Source organism: Pomacea canaliculata, linkage group LG1, assembly GCF_003073045.1.
Source record: "Pomacea canaliculata isolate SZHN2017 linkage group LG1, ASM307304v1, whole genome shotgun sequence".
Taxonomy (NCBI): Eukaryota; Metazoa; Mollusca; class Gastropoda; order Architaenioglossa; family Ampullariidae; genus Pomacea; species Pomacea canaliculata.
Genome location: NC_037590.1, coordinates 31618983 through 31633609, shown reverse-complemented (window position 1 = coordinate 31633609; position 14627 = coordinate 31618983). Strand labels below are relative to the sequence as shown.

At 35.1% G+C, this 14627-nt stretch overlaps 1 protein-coding gene across 47 annotated transcripts in view; it reads right to left on the bottom strand.

The window, feature by feature from the left end:
- LOC112572817 (ankyrin-1-like) overlaps positions 1 to 14627 on the bottom strand; it is a 110356-nt gene that overhangs the window by 30777 nt on the left and 64952 nt on the right. For 36 of the 47 annotated variants that reach the window (XM_025256486.1, XM_025253542.1, XM_025254136.1 and 33 more), the window contains 8 exons: positions 14077 to 14155; positions 13126 to 13329; positions 12167 to 12295; positions 11891 to 11988; positions 9828 to 9845; positions 6873 to 6960; positions 5034 to 5228; positions 2321 to 2434 (listed from right to left, as the gene is read on the bottom strand). In XM_025256486.1, coding sequence (XP_025112271.1) covers positions 2321 to 2434; positions 5034 to 5228; positions 6873 to 6960; positions 9828 to 9845; positions 11891 to 11988; positions 12167 to 12295; positions 13126 to 13329; positions 14077 to 14155 — 925 coding nt within the window. The remainder of the gene's footprint in view (positions 1 to 2320; positions 2435 to 5033; positions 5229 to 6872; positions 6961 to 9827; positions 9846 to 11890; positions 11989 to 12166; positions 12296 to 13125; positions 13330 to 14076; positions 14156 to 14627) is intronic. The other 11 variants (XM_025255436.1, XM_025255604.1, XM_025255833.1 and 8 more) reach the window with 5 other exon arrangements.

Below are 14627 nucleotides of genomic sequence, written 5' to 3'. Positions count from 1 at the left end.
ATTACAAAGTGTCATCTGCCCCGGAGCCCATGCTGGCTCTCGGCAGCCCTGGAAACTGATGCCACAGGCAGAGAAAGAACAGCATGCCCAAGATGAGAGCTGAACCCAGGACAGCCAATCTTCACTGTATTGGTGACAGGCGCTAACCGTTGCGCCCTGTTAATACATCATGCTAGTAACTGTCTACAGTGTGGATCCATATGTTGATGGGTGACCCACAGTTGCAAGTAGGGGACGGGGAAAGAGGTATGTCTATAAAGGTTTTTACCAGATGTCATGTAGTCTTTTTTAGTTTCTCCAAACTCATAACATGACATGTCAGTGACAGGATTTGTGCCTTTTTTAAAATAAAAGAAAACATACACAATTCAAAACTATGGAATGCAAACAGCCACAGCTCATCCACTAAATGGTTCTAACTATACCACCAAGTATGTTTAATCTAAGTGAATTTAATCTTCAAAACCAAAAATCTATACAAAACTCAACATTCAACCAACACAAAGAAAGGGAACGGAAGCTGGGGTGGAGGGGAAAAAAAGGAAATTAAAAAAATTTATATAACTTTCAGGTAAAGTGCCAGTAAAGGGGACAATATTTCAAAGGCAGCACAAAATAAAAAGTAGAAAAATTACATTTTCCTAGATGTTATCAGAAAAGAGGGGGATTGGTGGTCAAATGTCAATGTTTCTGAACTACCTTTACTACACTTTACTGCTGGTAATAATCTTTTAATATAACCTGCTCTCCTTGTATGAAAATGTGTGACAGTACAGGGGAACCAGGTTATGTGACTAACACTACACCACATACAAAACACTGATATGACATCTGCATAAATGTGAAAGTGAATTCTTATTTTACTTCTAATTAAAATTGCCAAACAATATTCAATGTATTTAATGTATAATGATGAAATCACAATGATACTGTACAGAATATGCCAGAATATGCCTTCTTAAATAAAGTCTTAAAGAAAACTGAAAATGATATTACAGCTTAGATTTTTTACTAGTGTGCATGCACACAGATGATATAAAAATACATGCAACAAAATTTAAAGAAAAACAATAATAGCAGTTAAAAATAAAGAGGCCATGTATTTCTAATCTAGCTCATGGATCCACATCTTGCTTGTGTACTTTTAATCAGCAAAGAGCATGATGCACTCAAGAAAGAATCTTCAATGTAAATGGCTCAAAGAACTCCTCCCCCAAAATTAGGTAGAGACCTGTGAATCAACTGAAATTTATCAAGTCTAAGCTGTATACCACAGAACACACCAGTATTGTAAACACATAATTGATCAAAGCTATCTGAACATAAATTCATTTGTGTCTATTCGGTGATCACAACACACAAACATCAACAAAAAAAAAAAAAAAAAAAGCATAAAAATACACCAAAACCAAAGAATTGCATCCAAAAGTAGCAACATGTGTAGTTCTGACAACATGGGAGTTTTCCATTACATATAAGCTTTGATTCTGTGCTATCAACAGAAATAGGAAGTGTGCTTTTAACATTTCACTGCATTAAACCATTTGTGTATTTGTTGTGATTTTCAACAGAAATATCTGTTTTAAAGTACCCTCCTCTCCTGAAAGACTTTGTAAGGTACAAAAAGTTTACTCAAATCATATAATAGTTTTAAATGTTACTATCTCCCTTTCCTTTGTGAAATGCAGGAACATATACTTGCAACATGCAAAAAAAGTCCATGCAATATACAAATTTAAATCAGTAAAGAAATAAGACTGCAGAATGGTCACAAGTGGTACTTTGAATACATTTCAAAAATGCAGCAGTTAAATAAGTTAGAAAAATTTTGTTGAAACAAATTGTTTTTTTTTTTTTACAGAAAAAACATGGCATTTGTTATGGGAAAATGCAAATTTTATGAGGAGGGGGGGATTATACAATAGAGAAATATTTAGTATGGTGTCCCACAAGTTCAAAAATGTACAACTCAAAATATTGAGATTTTTTAAAAAAAAAGAGAACTCTATTAGCACATATATGTATTGTCATGCAAATATAAAAAGCAACACACATGCAAGAGTGGGATTTTTAAGTAAAACACTGTTTTTCGCAAATATTTTTGTAGGTAAGTGTAACTTCATTACTGTGATCAAAAAAGTAAATCATCTTTAAGTGCAATAGCACTGCATTAGGGATTCAGAAGAAGGGAAGATATTTTAGTACTCTGCAATGGTACCAATCTGATCATGCACACAAAATGACACCATAAGAGACACAAGCATGTCAACATCAAATGGAATAATAAATGTCAATGAAGCCACTCAAGCAGGCAGAGTACCTGTCTGTTCTTGTCTGTACTCTTCATGGGATGGCTCTGTGATGGATTCCTCTTGACTGACCTTAGCTGATTTGACGATCTCCTCCTCCTTGACTGACTCTTGATCATCGGATTCTGGTTTGCATGAGTGGATGACAGCAATGTACTTAGAAAAGGTATTTAAACAAATACTACGGAATTCCAACCATAACTTTACAACTTACAAAATAGAGAAAGCCTTGCTTTTCTTGATTTAGATTTTTGAGAATGATAATTTTCCTGGTTTTTTTTTTTAAAAATACAAAAAAAAAGCTAAGTCGTGAGTAATAACAGCATACTTCACTTTTTTAATCCAAATCTCCCAGAGAGAAGGATGTGCAAAAAGGAACGTGCGACACGCAAGTAATTTTAGACTCATGCTGACCTTACATCACTCACTGACCAGTGCTTTCCACAAATATATATATATTCCAGTGAGTTGAAATGTGCCCTTAAATGCATGAGAACAAAATACTCATCATAACCATCCAAAAAGTTTCAAATCCATTCAAATAATGTCCTTATCATGAACAAGAGTCCCCAGATAAAGATAAACATCACTGTGCTTTCTCTTTTCTCCCAAATCACAACACATAAATGTTCATGTCATATACAGGATAACCTACTTTCCAAAGAATAAAATGTGTACCTGATATGCTGCACACTTACGAGACTTTGTTAGCTAGCAACACACAACAGACACCAACATAATCTTGCACTGCTGCAAAAATTAAAGCATGTGCAAGACTCGTATGCAGACGACCTCAGTTTGTGGTCTGCAAGCAGAAGAAAGGGCGACCTCCACGTGTGAGGAAGGAAGCACAGGCCAGTGCGACAGCAGCACAAAACTGACACAAACACAGTGACCTAGTATTGACCTCGTTTGCTTACGACATCAGCACAATTTTGCCTCTGGCTTCAGGACCATATGTTGATCGACTAGGCCACATGGCAGCCACACAACAGCATGTGTGCTTTATGGCACCACCACCCACCTTGGTGTTTTCATAGAGGAGGAGTTATTACAGAGGCTGGAGTGATGGGAAAGACTTTCTCCTGCCTTTGCTTTCTATACCAAATAGGATAATTTTTTTTAAAGTGTTCTTTAACTAGCATGCTCCTAGTACTGCTGGTCCTCCACTGCAACATTTGCATCTGCTTCATGCTCTTGTCACATGTACGGACACACATTTCATTAAGGCAAGAAATTTTATAATTTAAATCTATAATTAAAAAAATTAACTTAGAGTATAAAATTATATTTGGTGTATTACTATTAACAATATCTAAATAAAATAATGCATTTATTTCTTCTTTTTACAAAATATACTTCACAAGTAAATGTTATCAATCCACCATGCACATGCAACACTTCTTCAACATAAGCAAACACAAGAAAATGGATTCAAAAGGTTCCTTTTAAAAACTGCAGAATCCATTAAAAACAAAATGAAGTGAATGTTCACCTTTATCATTATGTACAATGTCACAAAAATTTATGTTGTGCAAACTTGAAAGCAATGCTTCTGAAAATTAGAAGGGACTTGAAATACTTAAGGATATTATTTCAAGTGTACTTTTTCACAGACACTTTATATACACAGCAATATCTGGGTCTAGATTCTATACAGGAGCACACCATGCATCCACATGTTTATCTACCTAGAAAACTTGCAAACCATCGCCTTCCCTAATTAAAAAAAATTGCTAAATTCCCAAAAGAGCCATTATTTTTAAATAAATAAAACATGCTTACATTCCAACTGAAGTGAACTCTCAAATGAAATGTCTAATGAACACAAATGAAAATACATTTTAAAAGGAAATGCAAGTTTGAAACGTTTCAATTCCCATCTCAAGATAAACGGTGAGAAATGCTACTTGTAAACCCTGATATTTTTTTAATTTTACAGATAATTATGAGCATGCTAAACTTCAGACCATTATGGACCAAGGACAAAATTTATGATTTTGTAGTTTACTTATTTACAATAAATGAACTAAAGGAATGAATTGAAAAAAAGCTTTTAAAGATTTTTTAATATTCATCTCCTAAACAATTCTTTTGTTAAATTTGCACATATGTCCTGGAGTGTATGCCTATTAAGAGCCAAAATCAAAAAATTAAAAACTTGTTTTCTGAAAAAATTAATCATTAATAACCACTGCACTTTAACAATTCTCCAGCACTTATTCTAGCTAGCAAAGGAATCTGTCTTTGACTATAGTTTTTATTTGCAGTAGCACAATTTCCAAGATACTCTTCCACCATGGCTTTGCTGCTACTGCTGCTATTTTTATTATGTTACTGAATTCTAACCATGTCCGTTATTATGCGCCTCATTCTAAAAAAATTTAAAAAAATACTCTACAGATTTAGGGCACGTTAACAAATCATTGTCACTTTTTTAACTTAAAGAAAATGCTACAAAAGAAATAAGTTTATCAGCAACAAACATTTTTGAAAACAATGCAATAAACATAAGTGCAGGAATAAAAAAAAATTGCACAATTCAAACTCAGTGTTTCCCATGTTGATAAATCAGAAAGAATGGTGGGTTTGCAAAAGCAATATGTAACAGCAAATACAAATCTGCACATTTTATTGTTTACATAATATGAAGCATGCTGGCAGCAGAATACCACATGCAATGTTATGCAAACAACACCCCATGCTAGCAACAAGCTCTTGTACCTCCCCTCTGCAACTGCTGTTCTCGCTCATCAGCAAGCCTATCCAAATCTTGGGCCAGAATGAGGAAGGCCTCTTTCTTTCTTTGCACAGACTCTTCTGATTCAACTGGTGTAAAGGCTTTTGCCACTGGTCTCCTAGGGTCCACCTCCGGCGAAATAGCCTCCTCCTCAACAGAGTTGGCAGGAGAGGTGGACACTGGTAGTGGTGTGCCAGTTGTTACGTGATAAAAACAAAAGAAATAACAGGAAATGGGAGGTCGTTCATTACATATGCTGCAAATACTGTCCCTTTTTAAGGATCTGAACTTAGCCAGGCTGTTGGTTTGGCAAAACAGGCGGTTCAAGTTGTAGGGGCATTAAAGAATGAAATCTCTAAAGATAGCATATTCTTCATACAAATTAACCAGCTGATTACCATCACTGGCTTTATTTTTTCTTAACAAATTATAAAATATATAATCTAACTCAAATTTTTATGCTTTATCAGGGTAGATGAATGGCAAACTTGTGTCCCTAATATTATCACCCCCACCTCACCTTTCAACACAGAAATTTTAGCTTTGGGAAAAAGAGAATGTGATAGTTTATGCATAAATGAGGCTACAATCTAGAAAACAATGTCAGGAATGCAGCAGTGTAAAAGACAGTTCTCTGCAACACTATTTTCAGTGTGCCTAAAGGTTCTTTGGTAAATGCTGGCATGAATTTTTAAATGAAAAATGACATGACTGGATGGGTTTCATGACCACATTTTTAACTCCTTTATGTTAAAATTTACAGATATATCCTTAAGCTGGCAAAAGTATTAAATGAAGTTTATGAACCAGTATTACAGAAAGTATTGAAAAAGACAAATTTGCTCCACATCATTAATATGAGAGAAGGATGTGGGGTTGAGGCAGGGGGGCACAGCAGCACGACTCAAATTTTCTGGTTGAAGAAGCTCAACATTTTTTTGATGAACTGATGGAATGAGGCCTACATATGACGAGTAATGAACTGACAAGAGCAGACTGTCTGGAGGAATGAAGGAATGCAAAACAAAAGCAAAGCAAAACAAGTATGCTAGTGACACTTCTAAACATGGACAATAGTGAAATGACAAACAAAAGCTATAAATGTTCAGGCATGCCCACGCTTTTAACAAGATCAGCTGAATTGTTACTTGACTGATGATGCATAAATGTGACAAAACTTCAGACACACATGAAAAGTTAGTTGTGAATCTTTCACTGGAGTTCAACAGATTACAGAATGAGGTAAATGTACTGATGAAAAACAACATACATAATGCAAACATTGTTAAGTACTGTTAAGCACGGAATCACTTCCAAACACTTTAAAAAAAATAATTTATAATTACAAAAAAATATATCCTCCATCAAAATGATGGGAATACAGTTAAGACAGTGTAAAACAAGCCTTACTGAGTAAATTAAATAGACAACATGCATAGTCAACACAAAAGTCTGTACAACAAACTCTCAATTTTCCTTACTCTTCAGTTAAGAAACAATTTCTTAATGAAATAAAAGATGTGAAGACAATTCATGAAAGCATGTATAAATGTTGCTTCTTCCAGAATAAATGAAGGGTAGCAGGATACAGTATACAGCATGTATTTATCAAATTCCAGGCTACATAAAAAAGTGAGTTTTCTGAAGCATAAGATACCTTCAATCTGCTGTAAAAATTTAAAAAAAACAATTACTCTGAAAGACATATAATAAGGACTTGGCTGCAAATTTTTATAAAATCTTCAGCTAAAGAGCCATTCACTCACATTCTTCTAGCCAATGAGTCTTAATGGAGATACTAAAATAGTGCCGCCATGTCTTACCTTCAGTGACAGCCTGAGGCGCAGGTCCTCGATCAAATGACCCCCGTTCACTGCCTGGACTGGACTCTTCTGCAGCTGATTCAGATTCCTGCAAGGAGATAAAAACTGAAATAAGTGACAGAAGCAGACATGTGGTAGGAAGACTGAGACCTCCCCCTCCTAGGAAAAAAATTGCAGTAAGCACCATTGTAGTCAGGCTTCAGCAGGTAAAAACAAAACAAAACGGTTAATTGTTAATATAAAGCAATCTTAGCAGTGTACAAAAAATAGCATTATAAAATATTTCTGATTGCAAAGACAACTGGGGAAAGAACAAAAAATATGTTAAGCCATAACTTATTTAAAAAAAAATTACAATGTCAGGATGGTAATAGTCTTCAATACACATGTGTATGTGTAAACACAAATTTGTATGTAAAGGGATGGGTGTGTGAGCTCACAGGCATGTCTGCACATGCCAATATTTAACTTTTCTTAACATACAGTTTTGTTTTAAGTTATTCTTTTCAATGATACTGACATTCATGTATTTTTCATCACAGTAGTTTGATTATTGCTTTGTCCATTTTACCTACATCTCAATCCATGCCAAGGGTAGTCTGTAAGGTCAGCCTGTAAATTTTAGATTCATTTCTGCATAATCTTTGACGATGTGATTTATAAAACTGGCATTTGTCCTGTGGCTATTCCAGATTTCCACAGATCTTATTGATGACACTTAATTTTCAGTCTCTTAATTATCCAAATACACAGACCAACACCAGCATGGCAGGCAAACTATCACAGCAAATAAAATCAGAAAGACCTAGAATCCACTGTAGGCCCCATATCTTGGCAGTAAAATAAGCCAAGATAATGTGCTGATGGGTTTGCAAAAATAGGAGTATGGGAGAGGGTAAGGCACTCCTCAGTTCCCTGCATCAAAGAAGAAGTTGAGACACTCCTCAGTTCTGTGCAATAATGTTGTACATATTTAGATTAAAATTTTACCACATTCCAAGTATCAATGAGTGTCAATGTTCTACATATCTTCAACAGATTTTTCAACTTAACCTACTTTCGCTTTGTTACTCTTGTGAAGTGCACATAAGAAGGACATTGATAGCCTTCCTTCACTTCCAACCATGCCTGAGGTTGCAAGTTGAAATGGAAACAATAAATAAGTGGGAGTAAATATTGTCTTTATCTTTTATTCAGCCCCTCTTCAAGCTTTGAATGTTGTGAGGTGAGGAAGGAATCTGAATCTTAATGTAAAAATACTTACAAAAAAAATTTATGCAGAATTCTTGATTCAGTTCAAAAATAGAATAAGAAAAATACTGTCAAAAATCCTGCCAAAAAAAAGAAAAAACAAAACAAAACATAACAAACTGAACAAGATGGCTACCAGTAGACATTTGTTTCTGCCTGTAATGATATATATATGTCAACAAATACACAAAAACTAACCATTTACAGTGACCATCAAGTCATGCACACATGCTTTTGGCAACAAAACATAACCAAAATGAAAAAGGACGAAAAAAGGTACAATTTTCAAACCCACAATATTGTACTGAGCTTTTGCACCGAAAAAAAAAAAAAAACCTACACCAAAAAACAAAGTTTATTATCACAACATTACCAAACCTTTACTGTTATATCAATGTGCCATAGCAAAAAGTATATTTCCATGTTAGAGTTACAGAAACTGTGCATAAAAATATGATCAAATAATTGTGTTACTTATTGTAATTCAAGGTTGCAAAGAACTTTTCAAAACATGTTTACACACAGACTTCACTGGTAATCTTTTTTCTTCAGATCATGGAGAAAATAAAAAATGAATAAGATAAAAAAGAAAAATGTAACTTCAAAATATGTTTTCTGTAGCTTAAAAAAATAAGATGTTTTGCATGATGTAAATGTTAAGCTAAAATTAAAACCAGAGACTTTAGCAAAAGAGCAAAATTAGCTAAACTACCAGAAAGACAGTTACAACAGGACTGTACAATGCAGTGTTCTATTATTATGAAAGATCAAACAAAAAAGATAAAAAAATTTGATGTATGTCACACCAGTAGATCAAGCCTTGCTGATTTAATGGCACAAATTATATCGTCCATACTGAAAAGAATTCAGTTCAGACACTTGTAGTAGGTTTATAATACAAGGATAAAATTATTATTTGATAAAGGTTTGTGACTACATTACTAAGACAAAACAATTATCAGCTCTCCAAGCTTTGAGTTACAAAATTAATTATGTAAATGGTGTAAATACAATGAAAGAAATTTTTCTGCACTGGTCAACTCTATTGCATGTGTATAGTCACTAGTCTAAAAGATTTGCTTTCCTCCCTACTTTGAAATTTTATAACCTTAATTGTCCATCATCAATTTTGAAACAATAGAGAAAATTATTCTTATTTTATCAGTTTATTTATTTAATTTCCCTGGTGCTTTTTATTATGAATTCATATGTTGAACAGAAGCACAAAATGTGCATTCGAATTCAAAATATCACTTTTCACTTTAAAGCAACTGAAATAAGGGGGAAAATATGTTGTAACCTCCCTCTCTCACATTATTAATGTTACCCTAGAATGTATTTACCTAGTGTGAAAATGAAATGTCTAAATTTTGAAGAAGGCATGCTCAGGAAAAAAAGAAATTATGCAGCAATGCTATCCAAGAGAAGAGATGAAAGTGCTACGGCCATTTTTCATTTGGACAAAGTGATCTTAAAGTTTGAGGGCAACATGATAATAAATAGGCAAAACATGCTGGTTAGATTCACCATGTGAAGTCTGAAAGTAGAAACATATAAAGTAATCACTTGCGCTCAACACAAATCCATGAATAGGAACTTGAGGTCACAGTACAAATGCAGGCAGATCAAGGATGGATAAGAATGAAAAGAAGGGCAAGATCAAGCAAGCAAGCAAGTCAATCAAGGGCAGGAGTAGCATCTCACCTTGATATCTTCTAGATTCTGAAACAAGCCGGGCCATGCAAGAGAGGAGCATAGTGGAATAATTAGGGAATGGTTCTGCCCAAAGCAAGCAAAATGGATATATAGCTTTCTCAAGTTTCCCAAGCCATCAACATTGACTTTGCTAATGTCATAGTGGTTTCCAGTTCTACAGCAATGAGAAGTTGTCAATTTATTTTAAAAGTCTATGAAAGTTATCAGCAATAATAAATTTTGGAAAAAAATACAGTGCCCCCCCCCCCCATTTCCCTTGTTATCATTTGATGCATCCTACATTACAGAGAAGAATGACAGTCTTGTTTTACCATTTTAAATTCTTTGACTTCTTGGAAGAAGAAAAAACAATGATGGCATCAAATGTTACTTTGCAAAGGTACCTGGTTAGTAGTTCTATACAATGTGTATCTAATATACAGGAGAAGTTGAAGAGTGGGTAATGACTGAAGTAGTAAATCAGCATGTTTCATCACTTTTTGATTTTTGTTGGTGTACATCTATGGCACTACACATGCCTTCTGCCCTTCACAGTGGCATTAAGTAATTTTGAGCATGATTGAAATAATCTAAGCGCCAAATTTTTAGAAAGTTTTAAAACACAGCCCCTTGTACTTGTTAAGTGAGTAATGAAGTATATCCAATATGTACTTAGAATACAAACCTGTCATAAAGCAACATGTGACCTATCAGTAACAATCCTATTCTAAAACCAAAACAACTATAATAATAATAGTTTATAACACAGGGAATCAGACCTCCTTCATTAACAGAGGAAAAACAAAACAAAACTCTATACATGCAATAATAATGACTGTGGCAATGATTCCTTGTACCTAACTTATCATAATACATGTTCCTCCCATCTGTAATAAACAGCTGAAACATATCTGCCACTTACTTTTTTTTAAATACGCTTGCTTTGTTGTTGTTTTTTTTTAAAAAAAAAGCAAAACAAACAATACATCATGCACAAACAAATCAGAAACCATTTTAGCTAATGTAAGTCCTTATGAAGGCTTACCACACAGTTAAAAGAATATAAACTTTCTAATTACTAAAGGTCTGGGAATCGTTTGCAGCTAAAACCAGTTGTGGCACAACTAAACCCAGTTGTATAACCTGCATATTAAGACATTTTAAACGTTTTGTGTAAATTTATGTGTGTTTATATCTTGAGGATTTTTTTTAATCTGAAGAGGAAAGTGTATAATGTAATTACTTACAAAAGCGTTAGGTATGCATGTGGTGTGGTGTAAAATAATGGTACAGAAACAACCAAGAACTGACGATCAAATATAAGCTCCAAAAAGTCCCTGTTTAAGTCACCTTTGTTAAGATACAATCTCCTCTTCTAGCTACTTTATATGAAACTTAGCATATTTAAAAATTTGCAAGCTAAGAGTCTCCATGCCCACTGTACAACCATAGTGCGTTTGCCATTTTGCAAATGCATTAATACATCAAGAAAAAGTCACAGTGGAGGACAGCAAACAAGTTTCCCAGCAGTGTTTATCAGAAAGATAAATGCCAAGCTTCCAAAAGGTGTAACAAAGATACCAACACAGAATTTTCAAAACTTCTGTTGGTGAACCACAAATCAAAACTTGAGTGTTTTTTCAAAAGAATTTTGAATGAGTAATTAAACATGTCTTAAAGAAATTTAAGAAGAAAAAGAATTTTGAAAACACCAACAGCAAAACTTTAATCAAATGATATTCTTTTATGTGAAAGAATAATTGTTGGAAAAAATCTTAAAAACTTGACTGCTGTGGCCTGTGAAACAACTATAAATTGTTGCTGTTTTGTACAGTCCTGCTTTTGTTGTTTCATTAAATTCATTTTAAAGGCATAATGTTAGGTCAGAATGCTTACCAAAAAATGCAGAACAATGACATTAAGTTTTTAAAGACTGAAAATACATGAGCAATTAAATACTGACCATTGAGCTTCACAGAAACTGACAAGAAATAATGTGTATAAAAAAAAAACCCAATGCAAATATGTGCCCTAGGAAAAAGAACCTGATTTCCATTTCAAGGTCTTCTTACCTTGATCATGTCCTGCTCATCATACTGGACATCCAAGGACATGCCTCGCTTCATGGAGTCCTTCGTGATGCCAATCTCTTCCTTGAAAGTGTCGAAACCTGTAAGAAAAACAATACAGCTGCTTTTTTAAAAATCGTTCCTACTGAACTGTTTATGAAAAAGCATGCATGTAAAAGTTTGTGAGTGTGCATATGCCTAATGCATGCACACATAGGAAAGGGTATGATACTAACCACTTTCAGCATCAGCTATGATACTAACCACTCTCATGCTCACCTGACTGGTCCATGGCAACACGGGCAGCAGCAGCCTCAACTTCATCGTCTACTACTTCCACATTGTACATACACTTCCTCACTACATCCTCCCGATTGATCTTTTGCAAAGCCACTTCCAAGGCATTGCCTGTAAAACAAAAAAAAAAAAAAAGTGAAGAGTAAAAGGCCGACATTTTTGACACTGACAATCCTTCAAAGAACTACACTGGCAGGCAAGGCAACAAAACCAAGGACTTGGAAGCTCATTAGCAGCAAATAAGCACAAGAAATTGATATACATTACTACACAAACTTAAGAGTGCTTGAATATGGTAAATATAAATGGTTCTCTTGCCTAGCAGCTATAGGAGCTCTTAATGTTTTCCACCACGTCTAAGGCATGGCAACAGAAAAGACAGAGGCAAGCTCTCTCCCTCCGACATCTTACCTTCCATGATAAATGAGGTATGCACTCCCAGAGAGCAGGTGCTGGGTGGGTAGGGGAGAGTATTCCAGACAAGATCTGAGAGTCTTAAACTGAAGCCTCCTGCTCCATTCCAGCATATAAGCTGCCTATTATGTGACTAGACTTTATACAGGATGAAAAATGCAGGGAAAAATCTGCTACTGCAATGCATTTCATTCCAAAGTTGTTAGGAATCAAATGCAGAGGATATGAGGGGCACTATCTTATTGGACGAATGCATTCTTTTCAAATGGCACTCAAGAAGGACATCCATCACTAAAAACACAAAAAATGTGCTTATAAACTGATACAAAGTTCTGCCTTTGGCGATGCTGTCACTTCCTATAGAGGGTGACTACTGGATTTAAAAGTGAACATGACTGAAGATCATAATGCAGGCAAAAGTAACATAAGAACTATTAGATTAGGTTACGTGTTGTATGTATTGCCAACATGTTGTATGTATTGCCGAGTTTGCTGCTACACCTACTTCTTCAACAATTGTGTCATACCTGTAGCTCTCTCACGGTTCTTCTGCACCCACAGTTGCAACATAGCCAGAGCCTGGTCAGACAACGTTGAGTAGTCGGTTTTGATGCGATTGATCTCCGACATGGTAATGCCTAGCTGTTGAGCTAGTATAACCCAGTCTCCTTGAACGTTGTCTGCCACATCCGAAAGATTCATCTGGCTTCTTGTCACAGTGTCTTGGAGGACTGAAACATTTCCAAACTAGTTCAAGAACTTCTAATGTAATTTAAATAATACTTATGTGTTCAAAGTTTTCCATGGTCCTAAGCCTTAATTCTAAGATTCTGTACCACAGAAAAAGAAAGCAATTTAAGCAGTCCTGAGAAAATTACATTAAACCACAATCAGCGATTATCACAGTCCCAGTGACAAATGCTGAGAGGGCATGAGGTAATTAAAATAATTTTTCACACAATGTACTGAAGATTCATCTTTATATTAACTCTTGTATATCCCTACCTCTATCCTCCCCCGTTTCACCAACCCTCCCTGAAAATGTATATGTTTTGGATCATAATTTTGATGTGTTATCCTTTTAAAAAAACTCAGCTGAAGATATAAGATAAGCAGATGATTATATTATGAGTTTTGTTTCATAATTTCAAATGAAAAACTATGCTAGTGTATGGTCTCATTGTAGTTTTACAATAAACAGGTTTGAGAAAATATTGATTTCCTGATATCAGCACCAGCACTAAGCACTGAGATTTAGCCATTTCAATCTAACCAGCACTATCAATAACAATCAATAACTATGACTAACACTGTTTTTTAATGACTATGCTAGTAAAGACAATAAATATGAAATTTGTTCCTTTTATTATCTGGTAATATATATATACTCGCATGTCCTGGTAAATAATACAAACCATTCTTAACATAAACCTCACAGATAACTTTAATTTGTAGATGTATTATTCTAACTAACTTACCAATGCCCTGTTCTCGAAGCAAGGAATGTCTCTTGTGGATTTCTGAAGCTGTCTCTGAACTGACATCAGAAGAGCTTGACTGTAACAGACCAGTATATGTCACTCGTTTTGTTATTTTAACCCTTGTGATTTCTTGTCACAAGGAGAATTTACAGCCTCATTACTTTCACCTCTTTCAATTTAACAAAAACTGTCTGGCTGCCATCCCATTCTCCAAATGCACATGAAGCAAGGCTAACTTCAAGACTACTAAAGGGACTGCACTGATAAATCTGATGGGTCAAAAACCCTTTTATTTTCATGTAACCAACACGTCAAAGTGGCTACGTAGGGTTGGGCTACGTTGTACAGGAATAACACAAGATGGAATTCTCAGCTGAAGTTTCTTTATTCAATTCTTTTCTCGGCGGCTGGCCTGCCTCCTCTCTCTCTCCAATCTCCACAGGTCCCGCGCCACTGTCCGCCTCGCTACTTATTCCCCTACCCTCGAACATTCTAGAGTCTAGATCCCTCCATCCCTGCCCCCTCGCCCTGTCTGGTCATTGTTTCCC